Source organism: Amblyomma mixtum, chromosome 6 (genome assembly GCF_055824585.1).
Source record: "Amblyomma mixtum isolate Tamu chromosome 6, ASM5582458v1, whole genome shotgun sequence".
Classification (NCBI taxonomy): Eukaryota; Metazoa; Arthropoda; class Arachnida; order Ixodida; family Ixodidae; genus Amblyomma; species Amblyomma mixtum.
This window is the reverse complement of record NC_143017.1, coordinates 99,415,369-99,441,269: the sequence shown is the minus strand read 5'-3', so window position 1 is coordinate 99,441,269 and position 25,901 is coordinate 99,415,369. Positions and strand designations below refer to the sequence as shown.

The 25,901-nt window shown below is 45.8% G+C and overlaps 1 protein-coding gene across 1 annotated transcript in view; it reads left to right on the top strand.

Moving 5' to 3' along the window:
• LOC149339838 (uncharacterized) overlaps nt 1-25,901 on the top strand; it is a 41,481-nt gene that overhangs the window by 3,010 nt on the left and 12,570 nt on the right. Inside the window, exons 2-4 of the mRNA XM_089551004.1 lie at nt 4,531-4,736; nt 5,420-5,555; nt 25,491-25,624. Of these exons, the coding sequence (XP_089407130.1) occupies nt 4,531-4,736; nt 5,420-5,555; nt 25,491-25,624 (476 nt within the window). The remainder of the gene's footprint in view (nt 1-4,530; nt 4,737-5,419; nt 5,556-25,490; nt 25,625-25,901) is intronic.

Below are 25,901 nucleotides of genomic sequence, written 5' to 3'. Positions count from 1 at the left end.
CGATCAGGTCAGCTGTGTTTTTGAAGCCCACAATACTCCGAGCAAGCCCTCTCAACCGATTGCAATGATCTCCTCAGCCCCTTCCCAACTTCAGTTGAACGGAGGCAACAAGTCTATCATCGCAGCGACCGACTACTTGGCCCGCTAAGCCGAAAAAAAAGCCCAGTCGAGTGGTACTGCGGATGAAGCAGCAGTTTTTTGTCGCTATGATCCTTTTGCGTTAAGACGAACCAGAAGTTCTCATCACGCGTAGGGGAGTGGCAATTACGTCCAAGCTCACTCAAGTCATCCTGAGCTACAGCCACATAATCCGCCGGTGGTCTACAGCGTACTATCCGCATACCAACAGTCTTACGGAACGTCTGAACAAAACTATCACTGGCAGACGCTCGCCATGTACGTGGACGCCGAACACAGGACCTGGGATGCCATCCTCCCTTATGTCGTCTTTGCCTACAATACCGCAGTGCAAGAGACGACCCAGATGACACTGTTTGGGCTCGTCCGTGCTAGGGAGACAACCACCACGCTCGACGCCATAGTGTTACACATGAAGGCAACGTAGACGTCACTGGCTACCTTCAGAACGCAGAAGACCGACGTCATGCTCGATTGCTGATCTAAGATCAACAGCGCACCGACGCCCGACGGTACAGCCTACGCCGGCGTCATGCGGTATACAAGCCGGGTCACCCTGTATGGTTGTGGACGGCCATTCGCCGCCGCAGAATTTGTGAAGAGCTTCTGCAACGCTACTTCGGCCTATACAATATCATTCGTCCACTTGGAGAACTTGGCTACGAAGTGTATACCGACAGTGCCACAGCATCACAGCTGCGCCGTTCACGAAGTTGTGCATGTCGTGCGCCTAAAGCCTTATTAACGCTCTGTATTTGCAGACCTAGGGCTAAATTCTAGAACGCTCCTTGCCTCAGTGAGGATGCCTTAAAAGCGGCTCGCCTATGTTTGACCAACTTTTTAGAGCGCAGCTCTTTGGCGCCCGTTCCTGCGTTTCGCGGCGTCGCTGTTGTCCCTCTTAACCAGCTGCGCAGCCGGGGCAGCGCGCTGCTCTAGCTGCGTTCGCTCCTCGCGTCACCTGCCGCACGCCCAAGCCGAAACGCATAGCCGCCGCCGTTCGGCACTGCGTGACACCCGCCCTCTTCCTCCGTGGCGGCTACCGCCGATAGCGCGTGGTGCTCTCCGGTTGCCAAAGCGCCGGCTCGGCATTAGCCGATCACGGTGCGTGCATCCCAAGCCGCTTCAGTCAGCCGCTGCCATCTCTTCGCCGTGCAACGTTCCTATGCGCCCACGCGATGCTTGCGTAGGGGTCTCTCTGCAATACCGATCGAAATAGTTGGTACGTCAGATGAAGTTGATGAACTGTACGCCGCAAAGTTGGCCAATGGCTTGCTGGTAGTGGCTGTCTGCTTCTCCCCTACCGCGCTCACCAAAGACGTCGTGCACTTCCTGCGACTTGCATTAACCGCCCATCGATCCGCACCAATGCTAGTAGAGGAGAATTTAATGTAGATATAAAGACAAACAGGAATTTCTTACCACTTATGAGGGAGAACATCCCGTTCCTCTCGCTCGAAATGCCTCCCACGGCTGTGACAACCTCGCGAAATATTGCATAGACCTTGTCTTTTGAGAACCAGGCATTATTGCATCAAGTCGAGCATATATCCATCTATTTCTCCGACCACAAAGCTTCCTTCATGACAATGAAGAACTGTTAGTGGAGTGTTTCTTGAAGAAGGAAAAATGTGTGAAAAATAGCAAGTTGTATGTAATTGTACATACATGTCTTGCTCGAATTCTCTGCCTCATTCAATCGAAAAGCTGAAACAGCTGATTAGCTGTGCTCAAATTTTGCATTAGGAAGTAACGTAATCGTTGGCAATTTTCGTACGCGTTAATAACTAGCCTTTAGCGAGATGTCCACTGAGCGTCCTTTTCATGAGATGCGGCAGCGCTACCTTCATGCTTCCTCACCTCGCTCCTTGACCAGTACGCAAGCTTGAGTACACAATTTGCTTTGCGCTTGCGCACTTGGGCGACTCTGGCAAATAGTGCGAATATTGGCTGCTAGCGCTGCATTTTAAACAATGAGACGTTGGCAGACGTTTTACTGCCAAGCAGTCGACTGCACAGGAACAATAAATGTAAAATGCTAAACGAGCTCACATAGGCGTGTGTACCTGAAAACAAATAGAACGTTGTAGACATTTATTTGCTTTTTCAGTATCGACAAATACATTTATGTTACTAGGCGCGTATTTCAAGCACCAGACGAGTACAACCGACTCCTTGTCGCTCTGAGTACCTCCCTAGCCTAGGAACGGCCAAAGGTGGTTCTAAAATTAGATGGCTTCTTTCATGACTTCTTGAGTTAAGGAAGCATGAAGAGCTGCTTATTTGAGTTAAGTGAACCGTGTAAATAAAGGAGAGTTCTGGAATTCGGCTCCTAGTGTTTTTTCTTCTGTGTTTACTTTGATATTTTGCATTCATTTCTTTTTTATTGTAAAGCATTGAGCCGATGGTATTTTTATTTTAAATTAATGCTGCGCATCTTTGTATTTTGTTCGTTCACCTTCATAGCCGCTGGCAGGCGGCTTTATCATTTTGTTTGTGACGCGTGATGCGACCAGTCCTATCTCGATTGGTCGTGGCTGCAAATAAGTCCTTCCTCATATTTCCAGACTGTAGTACTTGATTTTGGTTCTATATCTCGAAGGTAACTTGTCTGCTTAAAACTGAGCGCAGCCAAGAAAAGGGGGATTTCTGTTCGACGACCGCCGAGACCGCTTCTTGCTTTCTCCGACACCGAGTTAATCAGTTCCGTGTTGGCACAGCTCAGCCGAATAAACAGTTTCATTTGGAAGCCTTTTTTTCCTGTCTTCCGCACTGCCGGGGCTGCTGTCACGACTGCGTGAATATATACAGGGTGTTTGAAGTTAGTGAATGCAGTTTTTTCATTGAAAGGCCGTGAAATATACGTGTATGGGGTCGGTGCATGTTGATTATACAGGGTGAAGGACATCATTTGCGTAATAGAGTGCAACGGAACCCTAGTAATGAACTGAAATTAACTGATCAACATTTTGATTTTTTCGTTTTAGGACACAAGATTATATTGAAAAACTGAAGGTCTCCGACACTGAGGGGTAACCCAGTTTATAAAATTTCTCAATCAGCACCGTGCTTGAAGATATTGAGCGTAGAAAATACGCATTTGGCAGTTCGCTAAGTCGGCTTTTCCGCTTTTCATGCTAGCAAAATGACGTCGCTGCAGGTAGTACCGTCCCGGGAATGACGTCAAAAACATCTGTATCCCAAAATACGTAACCTGCGTCTACATTTGATTGAAGGAACGTGCATTTTACCAATAAGCAACACGAGAAAGCCAACTTGAGGTGATCTGAAAAAGCTTTCTTTCCCGTTCAGTAACTCGAAGCATGATGTCAATTCTGAATTAAAATGTTGTGTTCGCCTTCGATTTGGCTTACTTCAATTTTGCAATATATTCTTGTGCCAGAACAAAAAATGACGAGTTAATCAGTTAATTTTCGGTGATTGTTAGTCTTTTGACTGCACTTCATTACATCAGTAGTGCCCACTCTTATGTAAAATCAAACTACATACACCGTACCTAGTTGTCTTTCATGGCTTTTAAAGGAAAAATTTGTAGAGAATAACTTGAAATGTCTTGTATACAAGCAAAGTTAGGGAGTAATTACTTATTAGTATTCAGTTGGCCGCCGCCAATACGGCTGTGCTTATGAACTCTTTGATTTGAGGAATAGTACAATGAATAGTAATTTTACTGCACAGTTCCTCTCTAACTATAATCTAAGAGGTTCGTGTATGTCTATGTCTGGAACATTCAATGCCGGGCACATCAGGCATATTAAATAATAAAATCCAACTGACTCTAAAGCCATACATGCAAAACTAAATGCCCATAGAGCCACAGAGCTGGGCGAGTTCTTATGTTGTCATTTCGAAAATACTAAGCGCGGAAACCATGGACACAGAATTATAAAATATCAGTGCACAATCACTGCTTTTAGCTCTAGTATTCATCCGCCGCCTTTGTTGCGCACATCTTTCATGTGCTCTGCCATTTATACACATTCCCCGACTCGCCGCTGCGTTTCACTGGCTACGGGATTCTGCTATCCAGCGCTGGTTGTCTGCTTGTATTAGAGTAGTTGCGGATGCATTTCAAAAGAAAAAACGCTGAAGCGCGTAAATCTACTGATAGTTCGAAGGACTTAAAGGGCCCAACTGGAATGTCTTCCTCTAGGGTCTTGTGCTACGTCACGGCGCATATTCTCGATCTCATCTGTCCCATATAAAAGTTCATTAGTTATTAAATAGGTAATCATTATTAAATAAATTAAATATTCAATAAATAATTAAATAAATAAATATTCTATAATTAAATAAAGTAAATTATTAAATACATATTTATTCCTTCATTCACTGGAATGAGTGTTAATGAACGTTCACAAATTCCTCTCGCAGGAGTTTCGTGCCTGCGGCTCCTGGAGATGTCGGCGCCATCGGCGGCGATCCATGGCCGCGGGATGTGGTTGAACTGCAGCTTCGATCTCGAGTCGGACGAGCTGTACTCGGTCAAGTGGTACAAGAATGACACCGAGTTCTATCGCTACATCCCCAGGGACAGGCCGCCCGCGCAGAACTATGACCTGCCAGGCGTCGTCGTCGACGTGAGGCCCCATCTCTCTCTACTTTCGCAATTCGCACATGCCCTATGCACCACAGTGAGCTCTGATATGGGAGCATCCCGCGCGTCTTCGGAACCACGCATCTCTCGCTTGGGCAAAGATTGCTTTCTTTCTTCCTTTCTTTCTTCCTTTCTTTCTTCCTTTCTTTCTTCCTTTCTTTCTTTCTTTCTTTCTTTCTTTCCTTCTTTCTTTCTTTCTTTCTCTCTTTCTTTCATTCTTTCTTTCTTTCTTTCCGCCTTTCCTTCCTTCCTTCCTTCCTTCCTTCCTTCCTTCCTTCCTTTTTTCTTTCTTTCTCTAACAGGCTTTCTTTTTTGTAACAGCAGCCAGTACGGGGCAGTTAAGCACATCTTGACGTGTAAACTTTGGTTTCAGGTGACTGAAGGTTCACGAAGGACGCTGTGGGTTCTTAAACCGAACTCAAAACTCAGTATCTTCATGCAGTGATTGAAGGTGCAGCTAAAGGCACTTATATTAGCACCGCGATCAAGAAACTGGCTGCCTGCTATAAGCTTCCAAAATGTCAAAACGAGGAAAGGAGTGGTCGTTTTAGACATTGAGGTTCCCAGATGGTGAAACTGCTGGCTGCATGTGCTGAACGCTAATTTTATTATAATACCCGGCAACATGCGTCCTTACAGTCTTGCCTTGTCTTTCATTTTACACAGATGTCCCGTTCCCGCGAGGGCCATGTGTATGTGTCCTCGGTGAACCTGTCCAGCGAGGGAAACTACCGCTGTGAGGCGTCAGCAGAAGCGCCCTCCTTCCAGACCGTCGTCGGTGAGAAGGAGGTCAAGGTTTTCGGTAAGCTCTTCGACTGCGTCTTTTCCTTTTTTGACTGAGTATCTGAAAAAAAAAATCTGATGTAAGTTCTTTTCTATGGAAGACAAAATATTCTCAGAAAACTGAAAAGTTGCCGAAAACCTACTTAGCCCTCCGTTTCGACGCGAGCGACCCCCACCACACCACGGCTACGTAGGATCCCACGGAGCCGGTGTGACCCTCATCTGGATCCGGCCAGCGTCGGGAGAGGTTGTGGCCGCACAGTCTTCTGGCCTTCCGCTCCAGACGTATGAGAAATCTTTTCGCACGCTGCAGCCGGTCATCTCGTTCCGGGCAGAGAAGTGAGCATAGCAAACGCTCCCTCTCGCCATATCAACCGGCAGACGTCCCGGGCTGGCGTTACCTCAAGAATACATGGGAAGACCCGGCATTCGCGTAGTTCCGCATTTCTCGGTGCATGCCACCAAGCGACGCCAGTGTCCCTTCTTTTAAATCCCCTTCTGCGTAGCTCTCTATCTCGCAGGATAGCCAGCTGATGTTTTATAGCTACCTGACCCGCTCTGTGTACTATTTCCAAGAAGAATAGCAACTTTCTGCATACGCAATGTCGTCCCTCCCTATGTCCGCTCGAGCACGGAGCCCTACGCAGATAGCGAACGAAGACGCTGCCTCCGCGAAGTGGGAGTACGGAGCGAAAGACTGCCCCTGAAGTTCCTGCGAAATATAACAAAGAAAGGTGCCTATATTTTTTCTTTTGCTTGGACACCAAAGCGGAGCTTTCTACAACAACTTTTTTTTTTTTTTGTACCATGGGTTCTCTCCGTGCAGCAGAGCCTTTGCGCCCCAACAGTTCCAGGCAGCATAATAATCACACAAGGTACAAAATTTAGCAACAACGAAATTTGAAAGCATATTTCCCAAATATTGCTAATGTTTCCAAGTGATGAACAGTAATTATAATGCACTCTAGGAAAGCCACGAAATGCAAAAAGAGCATAATTCACTTGTCTCATCAAAAAACAGCGAATGTGGTTAGACGGAACGATAAATAAGCGCATCTTCTCAAACAAACAGCACAAAATTTATATTCACCTATAATGCAGATAATGAAACAGTACTAAATATAGTAGTGAATCGCTGAGAGACATGCAAGCGTACGATAGATTACATGATGTATTACGGGGTAAAAAAAAAGTAATGCAAATGTAATATCACTGTCCATTATCAACATTCGGCATTCTTTCTTGACGGTTTCATAGTTCTTTGCATGCTGTACGTCGGAGTGATAATTGTTTAATATACTAATTTCTTGAAAAGTCAATGTTTGCCTCCCGTAATTGGATCTTGTGACGGGCGTTCTGTGGTGTGGATAGGCACTGCGTACGAATTGCAACTGTCGACAGGCGCGGCGTCTAGCGTATTTTTGTGAATCCACTGGAACAGTTTGAAGTAATAAACATGGTCAATCTTAAGCATGTTATATTTAATGAAGGTCAGTTTCTTTCAAAATGCTCGTTAATCACCATTGTAGTTTTCACACATTCTCCATATTTTCTTTTGCACAATTATTAATTTTTTATAGTTTGAAGTGGTCATGGTCCTCCATACCAGAATGCCGTAACTAAGTTTTGAATAGAAAAGTGAGTAGTATAGGGCTTGTTTTAACCAGGTCGGTAGCACAATTTGTATCCTATCTATGCAGCTGGTAAATCGGGATAGCTCGCTTTTTAATTTGTCAACATGAGCACTTGATGTCAGGTCATTTGTTAACCACACGCCCAAAAACTTTTGCTCGGTTACTTGTTCCAGTAATGAACTGTGAAATTTCAGCGGAACGGAGTAGGGATCTTTTTTATTTTCTGGCTTAAAAATTATATATTTGGTTTGTCTTGCGCTTAATTTGAGGGGAATAACGCGCTACACACGGACAAAAATTGGCAACTGAAACGACGGACACAGGCGCGCTTGTCCTGTGTTCGTCGTTTCAGTTGCCGTGTTGCGTCCGTGTGCAGCGCGTTATTCCCCTCAAATGTCCAAGCAATTAGCCCACATTGCTGCCTTGCTTGTGTTGAAACTGAGCCGATTACTTTTAGTCAGTTGGAAAGGGTTAAGGGTTAGCAGTTTGCTGATTTCTCTAACTATAATTTCGTGATCCCAGGGAAAAGCTATTAGTGTCATCGGCATACATTATTATTTCAGGAGAGCGGGGTATTGCTGTTATGTCATTTATGTAAACAAGAAACAGGAGGGGCCCTAAGATAAATCCTTGAGGGACGCCGTATTTTATTTTCAGTTTTCGAGATGCGAGTGTAGGGGCTTATACATACTGATACCAATTTTAATGATAGGATTTAATTAAATTATGCGCTACACCCGAACACCATAAGCAGTAAGCTTCATGTTGTACAGGATGTCATGTTGTACAGAGTCGAACTCATTTTTAATATCGAAGAATATCCCCAGAGGGACCAGTTAGCTCTCAATATTTTATTTTGACCTTTAATACTTTTATCAGAGCCTTTTCTGCAGACCTATACTTCTAAAAATCGTACCGAGAGTTTGTAATTATTTTATGCTTTTATAAAGAGTGTAAGTCTGTCATTGATAACGCGCAAAAATATTTTAGAAAACACCGGCAAAACAGAGATAGGTATGTAGTAACTGAATTCCTTTTCTCTGCCACCTTTGTAAAGAAGTGCAACTTTGGCTATTTTTTAGAAACGTCATGAATGCAGATACCCATCCAGAAGGTGGCCTGTACACCGCACACAGTGGTATTGAGCACTTGCAAAGATAAGCTTTCGAAATTTTCATTCATACTAGTCATGCTCCCCAGTACCTTATGCGGTAAACAATCTGAAATAAATGACTGCACTACCGCCTATTTTCCTTTTCTACTTCCACTTCCACATTTATAGCCCTGTAGATAAAGGGGGCCTGTCTTCATCCGTCAGCCTAGTTTCCGTTAGTATTATAACAGTAAATTTTGGACTAACAGGGAGTAGAAACATTGCAAGTTCTTGTATATTGTTTTTAAGACTTCTCAGTGGATCGCTGAAAACCGTCCTTCACCTTTCTCGTAAAGTTTCATTGAATTGATCACATTCATAATAGCCACATTGGTGTGGTACGTCTTCTATTATGACTGTTCTTCGCTGTCTTCAAGACCTTTATGGCTTTTTCTAAACTGTTATTCATTCAGTGTCAGCTGCACTGCAGGTTCTGTGGCTCGTAGCTTGCTCATTCATGCGGGGCGAAAATTTTCCCTCCGGACACCCACACGAACATCTATCCTGCTATCTTTTTCTTAGCCATCGCAGCACCCAGAATTTTCTTGTTAGAGCTGGTCAGGGGCTCGTTTACATAAACCGGTGTACCATCTCCGCCGTAATCAAGGTCCTTTTCCTTCTTCTGCGTTGAGGCTTTTTGCAGGATTTTGTCGCGTTTTGTGCGTTACGTAAAGCTAATAATGTTTTTGTTTTCGGAGGAGTTTGATATGGGGACACAATGACAGATGTCAATGCCTGAGAGACCAATCGGCTCATTCAGGGTACTCCCAATCCTCAAGACATCGAAGACGTCACCTTCTTCGAGTACACCTTTCATTTCCAAGTTGTTCGGTCTCTGGCACTGTTCTAATGGTCAATTCTTTCACTCAACCTGCAGCTCTCAGCTTCCAACTGTTCGTTTCTCTTTGGGAGACTTTGGACTTAATTGCTAAGTTCTTTCATTTCGTTTACGATTTCATTGACACCATCACAGATATCGTTGCGGTGTTTTTACAATTTCTTTCGATGATTTCAGGTCTGTCCTTAGCTCGCGCCTGAGGTCCTCAAGCGATTTTTCAATATCTTTCTCGTCCTTAGTTATTTGCGCTGGTGACGCGGCACTTCACAAGAGTACATAACTCGAACAACAGTAAAACCAAATGCAATACAACATTGCTGTGTTCGGCAGTAGTGCACAAATAAATTTTTGCGCTTTATACAATGAGAAGAAAAAAGTATTGTTCCCTGGCAGAAGAAACAGAAAACTCGATGTTGCTCTGCACTGCGCCGCTGCCGACCTGTAGACTCAGCTGATGCGGTTGCGCCTGATGTAGGCCAATTCGTCCGTCAGGGGTATCCTTGTCCTTGGGTCGGTTCGCCACATAAAGCTCGTGATGCTTGCAGCGATCAGTTGACGGCCTCTGGTAAGCAAGGATCGATGTGATCCCATGCGCGATCGATGGGCACGTGCGGAGAGCTGCAGAAGATACGAAAACTAGATGTTCTGGACTACACCGCTGCCGAACTGACTCTCCTTTCGTCAACCAAGCGGTCCAGAACGGAAGAAGTGACTATGAGAAACAATGGATGTTGAAGTAGTACGAAGAGCCCGAAATGACGAGCCACTGTCGGGTTTCAGGGCATAAGGGAATACGTCCTAGCTCAACGGAAACCCCGTGTACGAGGTCTGTTAGAAAAGTATCCGCCTTTATTTCTTTTTTTTTTTTTTTTGCGAACACCTGATGCATATGAAACAAGCGCGCTTGCATCAGGCGACCTTGAACCTTCATGCGCATGCACGAATTTTTTCCCGCCTTCCGATAGCGTCAGTCGCTGGGACGCAGCATTTCAGTGAGGCAGTGCGCAGTGCTCTCGTCGGTTTTTTATTGCAAAGAAAATGGCGGAGTGAAAGCAGCAGCGCTACTGCATCAAATTTTGCCATAAACTGGGCGACAGCCAAGTGGAAACCATTCGAAATATTCAGACGGCTTTCATTGACGATGCTATGAGCAGCACACAGATTAAGCAGTGGTACAATTGATTTAAAGATGGCCGCACATCGGTGGAGAACGAGCCACGCTCCAATCGGCCATCAACATGCCAAAATGACCAGGTCATTGCCGAACTGAACGCTATGGTGATGCGGGACCGTCGCGTGACTATCCGAGAAATTGAGGAAGAGGTGGACATGAGCTATTTCTCCGCACATTCCATTATCACCGAAGATTTGGCCATGGAGAGAGTTGCGGCGAAATTCGTGCCGAAGCTGCTCACGGTGGAGCAAAATCAGCTTCGTGTTGAAGTATCACAGGACATGCTGGATTTTGCAAACAGTGACCCCGACTTCATCAACATCATAATCACTGGTGACGAGTCTTGGGTATACAAGTACGACCCGGAAACCAGATCCTAGTCATCACAGTAGAAACATTCCACGTCACCAAGACTTAAGAAAGCCCGCCAAGTGCGCAGCAATGTGAAAGTGATGCCGACTACTTCCTTTGACACCCTCTGTGTGGCACACCACGAGTACGCACTCCACAGGGTCAAGCAATGACCAAAGAGTACTACAGGGATGTCCTCCGTTGCCTACGTGATGCTGTGCGGCGCAAGAACCCGGAGCTGAGGTCAACAGGAAATTGACGCACCCATCACGACAATGCTCCTGCACATTCCTCGCAGTCGATTCAGATTTGTTGGCGAAAAACCAGACTCCTGTAATTCAACAGACTCCTTACTGTCCTGGTATGGCCCCTGCGACTTCTGGCTGGTTCCCAAAATTAAAAGGCCATTGAAAGGAGTGCGATTTCAGACAAGGAAGAACATTATGGCTGCAACGACAGCTGAGCTAAACTCCATTCCGAAAGGGGCCTTTTCGGAATACTTCGCACAATGGCAGCACCCCTGGGAGAAGTGTGTGGAGTCCCAAGTAGACTACTTTGAAGTTAACTAGGTTTGCAACGCTCCAGTTATGCAAGTATTTTTTTTTTCTACGGCCAAAGGTCTGATAATTTTCTAACAGACCTCGTATATGGGACGGCATTCAAAGCCGAAATGAAGCAAGCTGCGGTCACTGGACGGCACATTTAAGCTCCGCCTAGAGGATATTACACGATATTGTAATGGGTGAATTCCATATATGCAGAAGGTCACTCTCTGCTTTACATTCACAGATCCTCACACCCATCCTGGCGGAGTGGTGCAGGGTTAAGCGAAGCCCCACTGCCCTGAGATGGCAGATGCTCCCAGCGGTGGGGCTTCTGCGGCCAAGGTTGCTCTTCCCGAGCGACCAATCATTAATCTAACTGCCACATGCCGCGGTGGGCAGTTTGGTCACTCTCCGGTGGCCAGGTTGGGATGACCCCAGAAGATTACCTGACCTAGGTGGCCCACCTGCCTCCTAGGTTGTTCTCTAGATACCACTTGCCAAATTCATGCTCATGATTTTTCGTTCAGCACGCCGACGCCGATACCGACCACGCAGACAACGCCGACACCGGATTTTCTGAAGAACGGGGCCTTTGACACTATTACGGTAAATATAGTAACAGTGCTACAGAGGATGTCCTTTTGTATTTATTCAGCTAGGTGTTTCAAAAATCAACAGCGTTATTCTAGACGAGCCCAACATGCATATTAATGATGCCAAATTGCTTACATGAGGGTAATCTTTCAAACTTCTGTTTAAGACAGATTAATTTATTTGCGTACTAGGCGTTGTTTCTTGAAAATCGCCTCCGCTCTGGGCAGTTCGGCTGACGAAACGAGATGTTGTTGAACGCATTGCTAAAATATGCGCTCTGCGTTCCTGATTTCTTGTTTTTTTTTTAATAAATAGCTTACGTTCCTTTCTTGCATTTGAGAATTTCTCCCGTCTTATAAGTTTATGCTCCTCGCGAAATCAGGCAGCTCGCCTACATTCCCGAATTTACCCGCGACGTTCGTCACGTCAACGGCAAGTCGAACATAGTTGCCAATGTTCTATCTCGTGCTGAAGTCAATGCGACGGACAATGGGCGGCCAAACATCGACTTCACGACTATGGCTGCTGCCGAGCTGCAACGGTTTCGCACGCGCGACACCTCTCTGGTGTTGGAGGACGCCTTGCTCCCTGACTGCGCCGTTCCCTTCGTTTGTGATACGTCGACCGGTCGCCCTCGCCCCTACGCGCCTCCACCATACCGATGAACCGTGTTTGATGCCCTCCGTTCTTTGGTCCATCCTGGCATCCGCGCAACACAGCGCCTCATCACGGCTAGGTATGTCTTGCCTCGCAACAACGTCCACGCTCACCGCTGGTCACGTACGCGCTTCAGCTGTCAGCCAAGCAAAGTGTATCGAGGTGAGGAACCAAAGTCCAACATGGTGAGGAACCAAAGTTCCGAGTCTGATGACCAGAAGTCGGGCAGCTTGAGATCGGAGACCGCGGACTCACGAGGTGGGGGCGTGAGAGGCTAAGAATACGGTACATGAGTGGAGGGATGCACGGCCATGGCTTACACAACGGAAGGCAGGCGGGGTCTCGAGCTCCGAGCTGTGGTAGGCCTAGCGAATCGGCTGAGGCAAGCGCAGGGCAGGAGCAGAGAACGCAGACGCGAAGTCCGGGTCACCAAATTTGTGGAGATGAGTCACAGACACAAGTCTTTGTCGGATCTCCATAAATATATTTGGCAGGACCCGCTCAGCGAGGCGGGAACGGGACAATGCGCCGCCGGCATTCAGTTGAGCAGCCACGAAATCCAGTCTGCGCGTGCTTGGCAGACGTGTTGAGGCTGTCGTCTTCTGCGGCCGGACAACTATGGCACGCTCTAAGTTCAATGCGTAATGTCGATACAACAGACGGCCTCCCCTTAGTTGTATTTTTTTTTTGGAGGGGGGGGGGGGGGGGGGGGGGGGAGTAAGGAAGAGCAGTGGGAAAACGTTTCAAGCGCCTCGTGATATTGTAGTTCAATTTACTAGACAGCAGCGGTCACGGGAATGTTTCTTGAGACTTTATTTTTTTTCGAGTTCAAACACTCATGTGCTAAGATGCACTCGCCGCTCTGTGATGCCCCCCCCCCCCCCCCCCCCCTGCTGCGTGACGTAACGGGTTTTATAAAATTCCTAAGGGGAGTTTTCGGGTCAGGCTGTTGCTTTACAAAGAATTAAACAGGGGAATATCCTGCCTTGTACCACGAAGACAAGACGCAAAAATACCAGTCAATATCATTTACATATTCAATTGGCCATCGTAGGTGGAGTTGGCAGAATATTGAGCATACAGGCCACGTCTCTGTACTTTTGATGTTGACACAACTAAGCGTTAGTGTAACTGAGGTGTGTATAAAAGCCATAGTGTTCCAAAACCGGCTACACGTTTGAATAGAGCAGTCTCCTGCAACAGCATAGCTTTTTGTTTGCCTAAAACAAACGAAAGAACAAACCTACAAATTCTCTTGCTATTACTCGTGTACTTCACTTTAAATTGCTGATGTACTCATCTCCGCATACTGTTATACTATCACGATCAGCATATCACGGGATGTGTGTTCTCAGAAAAGATATTGTTGCAGCTCTACCTCATGATCCAGTCGCGTTCTCTTGCTACCAGCGGACAGAGCATGCACCTCCCCTGATACCATGACACAGTTCAGATGCCTGGACTACATGTCTGTGCCGAAAAAATTCTTCCCGTACATTCGCGTCCCGTAAACTGTTGATAGCGACAGTGCATAAATGTACACGGTAAAATTGTGCCTATAAATCCGCAAATACCTAAATATGCATATAAGTGTTCGTTATCAAACGTGAAGGTACCTAAACGGGAAGCAACGAAACGACTTGCATTACTTGCATGCTCTACGATATCCCCAGGATTGAGTCGTTAAGGGATGGCGACGGTCTAAACGGGCAATCTGCGCAGGAAGTCTTCTGAGAACTTTTTTTTTTCAATATCGCTGCTTCGCCACATTACCACCCCGAGTTTCAAGGCTCCCGAAGATTTGCTGCCAGGGAACCGACAACCCTAATCTGCGCTTTCCTCCGCCCCCGCTAGGCGCCTGGTGCGCACCAATCCTCGAATCTTTTGCAATCCATCATGATTGTGGAAACTGCCATGGTGATAAAAAAAAAAACGCTCATCCCCCAGACATAAACCGAACGCACACTTCTGCGCCACTTTTAAAACTGTGACAGTGGCGCTGCTTGTGTTAAGAAACCTGCAAATTGCCGTTCGACATTTCTTTTTCTGCGATGGCGGAGTCTTCGGTCGTATAGCAATCAACTCAAATAAACCTTGGGGACCGGAAAATAAAAAGCTTGAAACGCGATGTCGTCAGACGAGCAATTCTTTCCCAACTTTTTGTCCAGCTATAAAGGTGCATAACGCACATTTTAGTGACTATCAGCACTAGCTTTAGTGAGTTCATGAGAGTCGCGAAGCACTGATTTCTTGCAAAGACCGGGGGTGGCTCCCATTTCTGGGCGTGACACCCAAGATACAAGAACATCATTTAGCATAATGTTTTGGAATATATAATTCAGATGGCTGAAGCTATGCATCCACACAAGCGCAAAGCCAAGCTCACAAATGCTAGAACACATTTAGGAAAGATCGGTTCTGCTGTCATGGTAAGTGTGACTGGTTGGGCCAACTGGTACAAGATTTCACAAACAAGAATTCTCCTGAAAAAATTGAACAAGGAGGAGATGTAGTACAGCACAACAGAAAGTTGGGCTAGTTCGAAGCTCTTCATGATGAGAATAGGGGCGCAAACAGAACGAAGACGCAGAAGGAAAAACGGACGAGCACCTTTTTCAAAACTGGTTTATTTCAAAGAGAACGACCTCTTAAATACCAAACGACACCAAAGGCAGCGACAAAAACATAGTTATCATAGCAGGGTTAAAAAAGACAAAGAAGACGAAAAAACTAAAACCTGTGCAGATCGCCTATATCCTTCTTAGATAGCGAGAGCGAAGGCTTGCTCAAGCAGTTTCCATACGAGGCTATGTGAAATGCTTCCATCACCTCTCTGGTTCTTTGTTAGGCGTGACGGTAGAACACCTGAGTGGCCTCAAAGAGAGGACGGCAATTGTTGCATTATCGGAGATGTTCACTCACCCCTGACGAACAAACCATTTTTGTTATCTCTGAGACGAATGTTCACACACCGCCCGGTTTGCTCTATGTACACTAACCCACATGAAGACGGAATTTTGTATACAGCACCAGTTTCACATCTCACAAAATTTAACTTTATGCTTCACTCTGCAGGCACGGGAACTACCATCAACACTTTCCGCCTTTCTTTGCACAAGAAGGCAAAGTCTTCCTAATCTCAGGGGCCCTAGCAATGTCATTTTCTAGTCCTGTATGAAGTTAATGTAGTGGGTCAAAGGCCGTTCATCCGGGTGGTGTCTGAACATTCGCCTTAGAGAGCACAGAAAATGTTGTTCTTGAGGGGTGAGTGAACATCTCCGAGAATGCGACAATTGCCGTCCTCTCTTTGAGGCCACTCAGGTGTTGTACCATCACCCCCAACAAAGAACCAGAGGGGTGATGGAAGCATCTCACATAGTCTCGTATGGAAACTGATGGAGCAAGCCTTCGCTCTCGCTATCTAAGAAGGAAATAGGCGATCTGCGCAGGTTTTAGGATTTCGTCTTAAAAGTTTGTCTTTTTTAACCCTGATATGATAACTATCTTTTTGTCGCTGCCTTTGGTATCGTTTTGTATTTAAGAGGCCGTTTCCTTCCAAATAAGCCAGTCGTGAAAAAGGCGCTTGTCCTGTTTTCTTCTTTCTGTGTCGCCGCTTTGTTTGCGCCCTCATTTTAATCATGAAGGAGAACAGACACACACGCGAAGACGTACTAACCACCAAATGCTGCCAGACTGCGAACGGACGATTCTTATGCAGGACGCGGAGTCACATCAAGAAACGGTACAGAACACAGAGGATTAGCCGAGATTAAAGAAAGAAAAAGACAGAAAAAACTTTGGCGACATTTAACCTATCAGTAAGGATGCAATGCGATAGCGTTACAGATCCCTCAAGCGCAAGAACACTTTCTCTTCTATGCAGTCATAGATCGTGGGGAGGCCACTCCGAGCGCAGGTGTTAGGCGATGCGCCGCGGCCCTGGCGGGTGAAAGTTTCAAACACAGCCACCAGGTTGCTCTTCCCGAGCTTGCCTGAGGTTAATTTTCGTTCAGACAGGCTCTCTCTAAACCACGAGCTGATGCGCAGAGCCCCGGTGGAGAAGAGCAATTGCACCGAATTTATTGGAATTAATTTCATTGCACACGCTCAAGTTGGCATGGTGTCGTGATGCATCAACCAGCGCGAAAGACGGAAACGTGAAAGGGGATAAAACAAGGGCTGGCTCGCAACTGTAGTTTACTGAAGCGAACATAGATTATATGGACAAGCCAAGCACCACGAACCACATAATCGTTGAAAATCGTGCAGCATAACAGCAATCTAAAATTGCCCAAAACACTCTCCTGACCCAGGTAGCCCAACTCGCTGCATGTTAACTCGATGGACGGCACACTCGCACATTCTTCACCTAGTCGTAAGATGTGTGTAGCCTCGATGGTTTCCCGATTAATCTACAATGAATGAACCACCAAAATAACCACTGCCGAAAGGAGCGGGTACCAACCTTCCCATCCCTTACAACGCACAGCCAAGTTAGAACACCTACTAATATGTAAAAACCTCTCGTGCTCCCGTAATCTTATATTAATACACCTCAAATCCTCAAAGAATTTTTCGGTAGGCAGCTCAGCATCATTTGCTGGCATATCGTCTGAACCGCATTTTTACAACGGCTCGTGATGAGCTAGCCCAAGCTTCCAGTCGGTAGCTGGCCAATTCGTGCAAACTATTCAGTAATAAGACGCTTCTGTTGCCTAACCAAAATGAGGCAAAATTTTAAAATAATACATTTTAATTGTAGCTGAATGGCTGTAATAACGGCCGCAACTTTGCGGCTGTGAGCACTGTCGGCCACGCTATGTGCTGGTGAGTGTTCCCAATTTCTCAGTGGGCCGCCGCGGTGGCTTAGTGGTTACGGCGCTCGGCTGCTGACCCGAAAGGCGCGGATTCGATCCCAGCCGAGGCGGTCCAATTTCGATAGAGGCGGTGTCAATGCACGTTAGAGAACCCCAGGTGGTCAAAATTTCCGGAGTCCCTCACTACGGCGTCCCTCATAGCTCGAGTCACTTTGGGACGTTAACCCTCACAAACCACTTTCTCAGTGTATAATTTAAACAGTTCGGAAGGGAAATTTGTGCCATTTCTGTACAAGTGGCCGACGTTTATGCTTTCCTTTGGAGTAGTTGTAGTTGAGTGCATGAAACTCATTAACTTTAAAGGCTCATGTAGCCTGTATGTCTCCACTTTTAGTTCTCAGTACTCGCTGTGCTCCGGCATGACGGCATGCTCCCTGCACACCTATACGTGAAGCTGTCGGACTCGCTAATACGACTGTTCGAATCTTCACTGGGATTCGTTTTGAATGCCCGCCCGCTTCTTCAACAAGGCGAAAAGAAATGACCAGAATTGAGCGCTACAATCTCTCCGGGGCTTGAATATAGAGTCTGCGCTTCAACGCAAGAACAGGTGCCTTGATTTTTCTTGAGATAAAAGCTTTTGCTATGCGTCGTTCGCTGGGATGGCGCAATTTTGTCGGCTTTTCGAAGCGCATTAAAAAAATAACAATGCGTGTCATAGGAATACGTGTTTGTTTGGGAATACTTAGTTATGGTCTCCACGCATGCTTGGATAAACAGAAAGAATTGTCAAAATCCGCGGCCTCCCTGCCTCTGCGTTTGCCGAACCAGCCAAGCGTGAAATGAGCTCTCTCATAGTGTTTACCCGCTGCTGCTTACACTTCCAGCCCGACGCGTCGTGAAGAGAAATGCCGTGCCGAGCTGACACGTATTTTTCGTTGTTGTAGTGCTTGTCGGGCGGGTGTCGCCGCACGCTTCGTCGAAATATGTTGCGCGATGAGAGTCAGGCTCGACTTGCGGTTCGGGGCGTGAATCGCCTGACCGACGCGTGAGCTGATTCGCTTACCCTGAACTTGTGAAAAATTGGCATACAAAAAAATGAAATGCTCTCCGACTGTTCATCTCACCTCCACCAGGTAGTGATAGCTGTATCATACCCTCTGTTTCGGAACCCTTACATTTCAGCCGCCCGCGAGCGCACTACTGGGAAAACTGCGTGCTCTTCTAATACCCCCCCCCCCTCCTTCCCTGTCCCCATGCGTAGGGGCGACTCCAACTTTGTCCGTGCGTTTCGAAGTAATAGTTTTTCTTTTCTCTTTTAACTTCAGCAAACAACGCATGCAATCTTGACGAATAGATCGGCTAGGAATTATTCTCGCCATTGCGGAGCGAAGAACAAGCAGCACAGGGTGAGGTAAAGAAAGAACATCAAAACAGAAACGGAACGTAACGCGTAGAGTATAAAAATGCTCTGCTTAAGAACGGGGGACGAAGATCAAAAAATGCGGGACATTTCGAAACACAGGAAATGTGTGCAGTGAGGAGCGATCGCTGAGAGCCTATCACCAATATTATGACCTGCTCAGCGAGAGAACAGTTGACATTGGGGTAAGGTTAATAGCTTTATTGTTCGATCGTAGACGCAAATGAGGCTTTTTATGTTTCTCAACAAAATTATTCTGCTCTCGATAGTGGAAGCAATCATGACCAACCAAATATCAAATAAAAACAGTGGCGCCAGTAGAAGGACACAACAGCTTGGTGCGCAAGTTTTTCCTTGATAGCGGCCTTCACCCACTCTACAGCTTAACAAAGCAACAAAGTTGTTTATTGGTGCCCGGTGCCTCTGTTGCATCGCAAAATGGATGCGAGGTTTTAGTTGCCAGCCAAGAGAATGCTATGCATCATGGCAACCTAGGAAGTCATTGCGAACGACTGAGAAACTGTTTCGGAGATTTTTCTCCACATGTGAGTACCATGGAAAGCCCTTCATGCATTAAAGGAACTCTGAGGGCGTACTAAGGTTGGCCTACATTGACAGAAAACCGCATTCTAACGAGAGAGCCACAACCTTCACTTAAAAGAGAGATTTTAAGCACCCTCAGGACTTCAACAGCACGAAGAAGAAAAGACGAACACAAACTAAAATTCCCTGAGCCTTTACTGGAAAGAGCAGCGCTTGGAAAGCAAGTTGTCAGGGTTTGTTTTACTGAGTTTTTTTTTTTTTTTTGTGGGGTGAGAGAAGAGTGTTTCTTAATAGCACGTTGTGCTGGCACCACTTGATCCATTCCAGCGTGGGACATAAGGATCGATCAAGTGAGCGGAGTCTGCAAAAACTCTATCGTGTGCCCGAGATGCTCCCAGCCAGACAGTGGTGGCATTTGCCGAGCGACTGCCTTGAAGCGCGCCAACTGCAGTGGCCCTCGCGACTCTTCCTCGAAAGACTGCCCCCGTCTTAAGGCTGAACGGGCGGCACTCAAGCAAATGGTGCGAGACCATTTTACGCACAGAGAAGCCGCCGCAAAGGTGCGCCGACGTTATTTGGGCCGCCGAAGGTCTTCACAGAAGACCTTTTCTTGGAAGGTCCCAAGCACCACTGCAGCGTGTCCGCCTCCTCCAGCCACCCCACTAAATCAAGGAAGCTTGGCGTCTAGTGAAGCCTTTGATATAATTTGGTCACGACTGCCGAAGCCTTGTACGCCTGCTGGATTAACGACGATGCCGAAACCGCGGTGTCACATGCCTACCAGACAAAAGCCACGATCCGGACTGAGGCCAAGATCTTCCAGCAATTCAAATGCTCACGTCCTACATGAGTGTCATGTGTGCTCTGCTTTCCAGCCTGCGAACTCCAGCAGCAGACAACATGCTGCAAGCACTGGACTTGCTGCATCCAGTTCTTGTGGCTCAGTTGAACTGCAGCTGCAGTTGAGTTCAGCAGCCAAGAACCTCCGCATGAATGATTGGAATTGCCGATAGCCTTTCGCGATCGAGAGACCCACTGTGTTATGCTCTGCACCACTTGTATTCTCGCCCATTATTACAGGACAAGATCCTCGGATCGTGGCTACAGCAGTCCACTGCCCTCAGGGCCTACTACGCGATCCGTGAGTGCGACTGGCTTGAATGACAAACTTTCACTGCGCTCCTCACGTGACCCTTCTCCATTTTCTTTTCAATCGCCTCATCCCTGCTCCTCAGTGCAGGGTAGCCAACCGGAGCACTCTTCTTGTTAATGATGATGATGATGATGATGATGTCCTCAGGCTTAATGGCACATACCCACGGAGGGCGATTGGCCAGAGTGCATAGCGGATACAAACGCACACATGTACAAGGAATGGAGTATGTTGCTAACATCCCTGCCTTCCTTCTTCCTCTTTATCCCTCTGTCCTATGCCCCGACAAAGACAAACAAAATAACCGCAGTCGACACAATCCATCTATGCCTTATTTTACTTTTGCATTTCAGCAGCATGCATGCCACGCGTTCATAGCTACAGCTCAAAGTCTGCTTCCAAAGCATTGAACCAATGCCGGCAACCTTCCCTGTGCTAGCAGGGCATTTTCGCTCAAAATCTCCTCCGAAGTAGCTCTGATGTCGCGTATTCAGCTTGGTGCATTCCTTAATTTCGTGCATTCGCTAGACGCGAGGGGCTACAGCTGAGGAGAGCATACGTGGTCACTAACGTCCTTATCGCGAGGCAATCGTTACGGCCGGGAAGTCCTCCCGAAGATCACTTGGCACAGAGCCTATCTGGCTGCACCACATTTCCTGGCGGCGTCTAATTTATCTTCTGGCGGAGTTCTCTGGCCGCAGAGTGGCAGAAAGAATGGTTGCGGTCAGTAGCAAGGACCATTAGAATGTGTCCGTTTTTCTGTGAGCTCTCCACCAGTGCGCTTTTTTTCGCTATGCGAATCATTACCGTTGAGGGCCGTAGATAGCAAGGCACTAAGAATGGGAGCACAGGCCAGCGTGCGGTTTAAAGTAAGGGACGAAAAATATCCCGCAAGTGCATTCAATAGCGCGCTTCGGTTCGCGTGTGCGTACGCAAATTTTTGCTGCCGGAGATTGCTCGGAGCCTCACTTCGACGTGCGCTTTCGGTCCATATATTCCTGTGCTTCGTGAAATGCACTTTATTCTTTCATGTTTGCTCTTGTTCACTGAAAAAGAGAGAAACCACACACACAAAAAAAACACGGTGGTTTAACGACATTCGTACGTAAAAAGCAACGATAAAAAAAGAACCTACCACGAAGCCGGAAGCACTGCTGCGGCACGGAAGCGGTACAGGCTACCATGCGCTGACAGTGCGCCCTCACCCAACGCGGGTGCTGAGCTCTATTTTTTTTTCCTTTCCGAACCGAAGAAGTTCGCGTCCGCCGCCATCGTCTCTTTCCCTCGTAATAACTCCCGATTTTTCCCCTGGCGCTCTGTCGCGCATACACATGCGCTATTCGCTTTATTCGTGCAGTGAAATTCCGTGCTGGTACTACATCCTGGGGATCGCGGAATTTGCATCTGAACGTCAGATAAGCTATGACAAAGTTGTGAAATAAGTGAAAGAAGAGGGGAAAAAACGGAATGAGGAAATTCTGCTGCGCCGGTCTCTTTTCTTTCGCTCCGAGGCAGGACGCTCGACCGAGTTTTCTTCTCGGGCGGTGCTTTGACTAATCGCGAATGCAGAGCTTAATGTAGCGTGTGGAAATTGAGTTTGAGCGAGGTGTCTTGTGTTGACTTCTGCCCTTTTTTATTTTTTGTTTATATCTAGACTTATCAACCAACATTACTCTCTTTCTTGTCTTGCCGTCGTTTTATTGTCTTGGTGATCCGTGTGGCAAGCTTAGACTATTTTCCCGATTTTGTTTGCCTCCGTGCATTGATCGTTGGGATATAGTAAGCGCAGTTCGAGTGCAGGGGTGCGCAGAAGTCACATGAAAACTGGGCCTCAGACGAGATCACTCATCTTCCTAAATGGCCCTTCTATCACGCGTTTTTACATATGTGTGTATGTAAATCTATGTTACTATTTAATCTTCCGGTTGCGCGCACGAGAAAAAAGGGTATTTCCAAGAAATATTAGTCCACAAAGTACAACAAATGCACGCATTATAACTATTTTACTTTTTACTTGGAATACTGCCAACCCTGATGGGGTCATTAGAGGAGTACGTATGCATAGCTGCTAATCACCTGGTGTTATGGATGCTGATATTTCTCATCATTTTCCAGTGTTCTTTCTAGCATCGTGTTCTCTTAGAAAATAAATGAAGAAACCCGCGAAAACAACCGTTAATCATAACCTGTTAAATTCTCGTATATGTACTCTAGAGATAAATGTTGTGAACAGTACGAATATTAATAAAGAATTCGACCACCTCATGACTGTTAACTCATCTTGATTTAAAGAAGCAATTATTGATGCAAAATCTCATTATTCTGACCCAATATGTCCTTGGGTAACGACTGAGATCTTAGCCGCTCTACAAACTAAAGATAAATGATATAGAAAGCACAAGGAGCTCAAAGCCAATGAATACTATCGAATACAATATAAAATGCGTAGAAATAAAGCTCTGGCCTTACTTAGAAAATCCAAAAAGAAGTAACATACAACTCTCATAGAAAGCAACCAGAAAGCTCGACGTAAAATGTGGAAAATAGTTAATTCAGTCATTACACTTCGAGAGAAGGATCATATAGTGACAGAAATATCCCACCAACTAGAACCGCACAAAACTTTGCAGAATACGTTAATCAATACTTTTGTAATATAGGTCGAACTCTTGTGAAAGAACTAAGTATCCACGAAGCCCCCGAGCTCCCAGCCCCTGTACTTATTATTTTGATTTTGAAGACATTACTCATGATGAAATCATTTCTACTGTTAAAACAATGACTGGACGAAAAACACCTGGTAAAGAGATCCCCTTACTCGTCATTGAACAGCGCATTGAGGAACTAAGTGAGCATTTAGCAAAATTATTTAATGTTTCCTTCTACATGACCATATATCCAGATGCATTTACAATAGCGCGTCACTCCTATATACAAGCCCGGTAGTAAGGATGACATCCAGAACTATCGACCAGTATCAATACTTAGTGCCCTTAACACAGTATTTGATAAGTCATTGATGAAACGTTTTACACATTTTCTAGATAAATATAACGTACTAGTAGACAACCACCATGGTACCAGGAAAAACAGATCTACTTCCACGGCTGTACAGTGTTTTAAGTGAATTTATCAGCAAAACATTAAATAAGAAAGAGTATGTAGTTGGCATTTTTATTGATATTAAAAAAAGCGTTTGACACTGTCAACCATGATAGGCTACTATCAAAATTGCATCGGTTTGGTTTCAGAGGTCAATCAAAGCAGTTTTTCGAAAGCTATCTTTCTGGCCGGAAGCAATATGTAAAAATCGACAAATCCGTATCAAGCGTTCATTCCATCTTGTGTGGCGTGCCTCAGAGCTCGGTGTTAGGACCATTACTCTTTTTTTTTGCACATAAATGATCTGCCTGGTGCTCTGAATTATGCCCAAACTATTATGTATGCTGATGATACAGCCCTTCTCTGCTTTAGTCATGCACCTAATATAGTCGAAAGGCAGGCTAATGGTGATCTTTCTCTGATATGCCAGTGATTTCTACAAACTAAATTAACAATACACACCTCAAAGACTAAACACATTGTCTTCTCCAGTCTATATAAAAATTCAAACAGCTTAAATGAGTTACGAATAGGCGCAAACCCCCTCGAATGAGTCGATCAACAGATCTATCTTGGTGTAACTCAAGATTCAACTTTCAATTTTAATCCTCACATAATTCGTGTAAGCACTAAATTGAGACGGGCTTGCTTTGTCCTAATAAAAGCTAGAAAGTTCTTCTCGCTTCGCACATTAAAAATTTTTTATTATTACCTTTCTCAAAACAATATGGCTTCCTGTGTAGAGTCCCGGGAACTTACGTATAACACTTGCTTAAATCAAATAGAAATTATACGAAAAATGTTTGGTTTATTGGTGTTTAACGTCCCAATGCTACTCAAGCTATGAGGAACGCCGTAGTGAACGGCTCCGGAAATTTTGACCACCTGGGGTTCTTTAACGTGCACTCACATCGCACAGTACACGGGCCTCTAGAATTTCGCCTCCATCGAAATTCAACCGCCGCGGCCGGGATCGAACCCGCGTCTTTCGGGTCAGCAGCCAAGCACTATAACCACGTAGCCATCGCGGCGGCTAATTTTACAAAGAAGAGCCCTTCATATAATAACACATAGTAAGCGCACAGATAGATCCACTCCGCTCTTTCGTGACGTAGACATTACACCTTTATTTGCTATGCAGGATTTCAAACTAGATTGTGTCGTTATACATATACTAAACCGTAATATCCCACTATCATAATCTGTTTTCGTATATCCATCTCGTCTAACTAGAAATTTTTTCACTTGTCGTTTTAACCTTCCTGTTGTGAATAATGTGTACAGTAGAAGAACTATTGCCGATGCCACTACTACAATTTGGAACCAACTGCCAGGTAGCTTAAAATTAGGTCAATTCGCAATCGCCGAAATAAAAAACTATTTTCGGTGCCAGCAATATTCGACTCCACTATAAATCAGTGTGTCTCTTGGGTGCGTTCATTCATTTATTTTTTTGTGTTCCTAACTATTGTATAATTTCTTGAGTATTTCGCTTTTCTTTGTATATAACTGTCACATAACTGGTGTACATGAATTCTGTGTATAATACTGAGTTGTCTCGCTATAATATTTTTTCCACTTTCTGCATGAACCCAAGTCTAGACGAGAAGGCTAAGGGCCCAGATGATTCGCATGTATTTTTTTTTACTAACCATTTGAATAAAACTGATTTGTTTTGATTTGAAAAAAAATGCAAAGTAACTGGGTGCCAACTACATAAATTCGATTCATGCAAGTATGAAAGGACCAGCAAGAAAAGAAACGGTACCTTTGGCGAAATGCCAATTACTAAACGGAGTCAAAATTTTACCCGAGGACGAAAGATAACTGAGCTTCACTTGACAGCTCACATCGTCGCTGCCACATTCATGACTAATCCACTAACCTTCAGTCAACAAGAAAATAAACCTTCTTTGTCTTTTGGAAAGCCTACGGCCAGCTAACAGTTTGTGCCTTTTCTCTGCCGACAGTGATCCCCGAGAAGCCTCCCACGATCCGGGGCACCCGAGCCAAGTACGGCGTCGGGGAGCGTGTCGACGTCTCCTGCAGGTCCCCATATTCGCTTCCCGCTGCCAAGCTCGTCTGGCTGGTGAACGATCAAGAGGTGTGTGCCACGCGCATGCGAAGTCACGCACGCTGGCAGTCGCTGTCTGTTCTCACCAGGGCGCGAACGAGTACAGTTCAGAACGATTCCTGTACAGAGTCGGCCTACCATAGCGATTCACTTTTGACTCTATCATGTTTTTTTTTATATTTTTGTTTTTAATCGCTATTGGCTAAAGTGACCTGGGATTGCCGCCATCACTCGTCTTTAGTCGGTGAGCAAGGGGAAGCACAGGGGTGTGACGTCACATTAGCTTCTCAGGCAGCGAAAAAAAAAC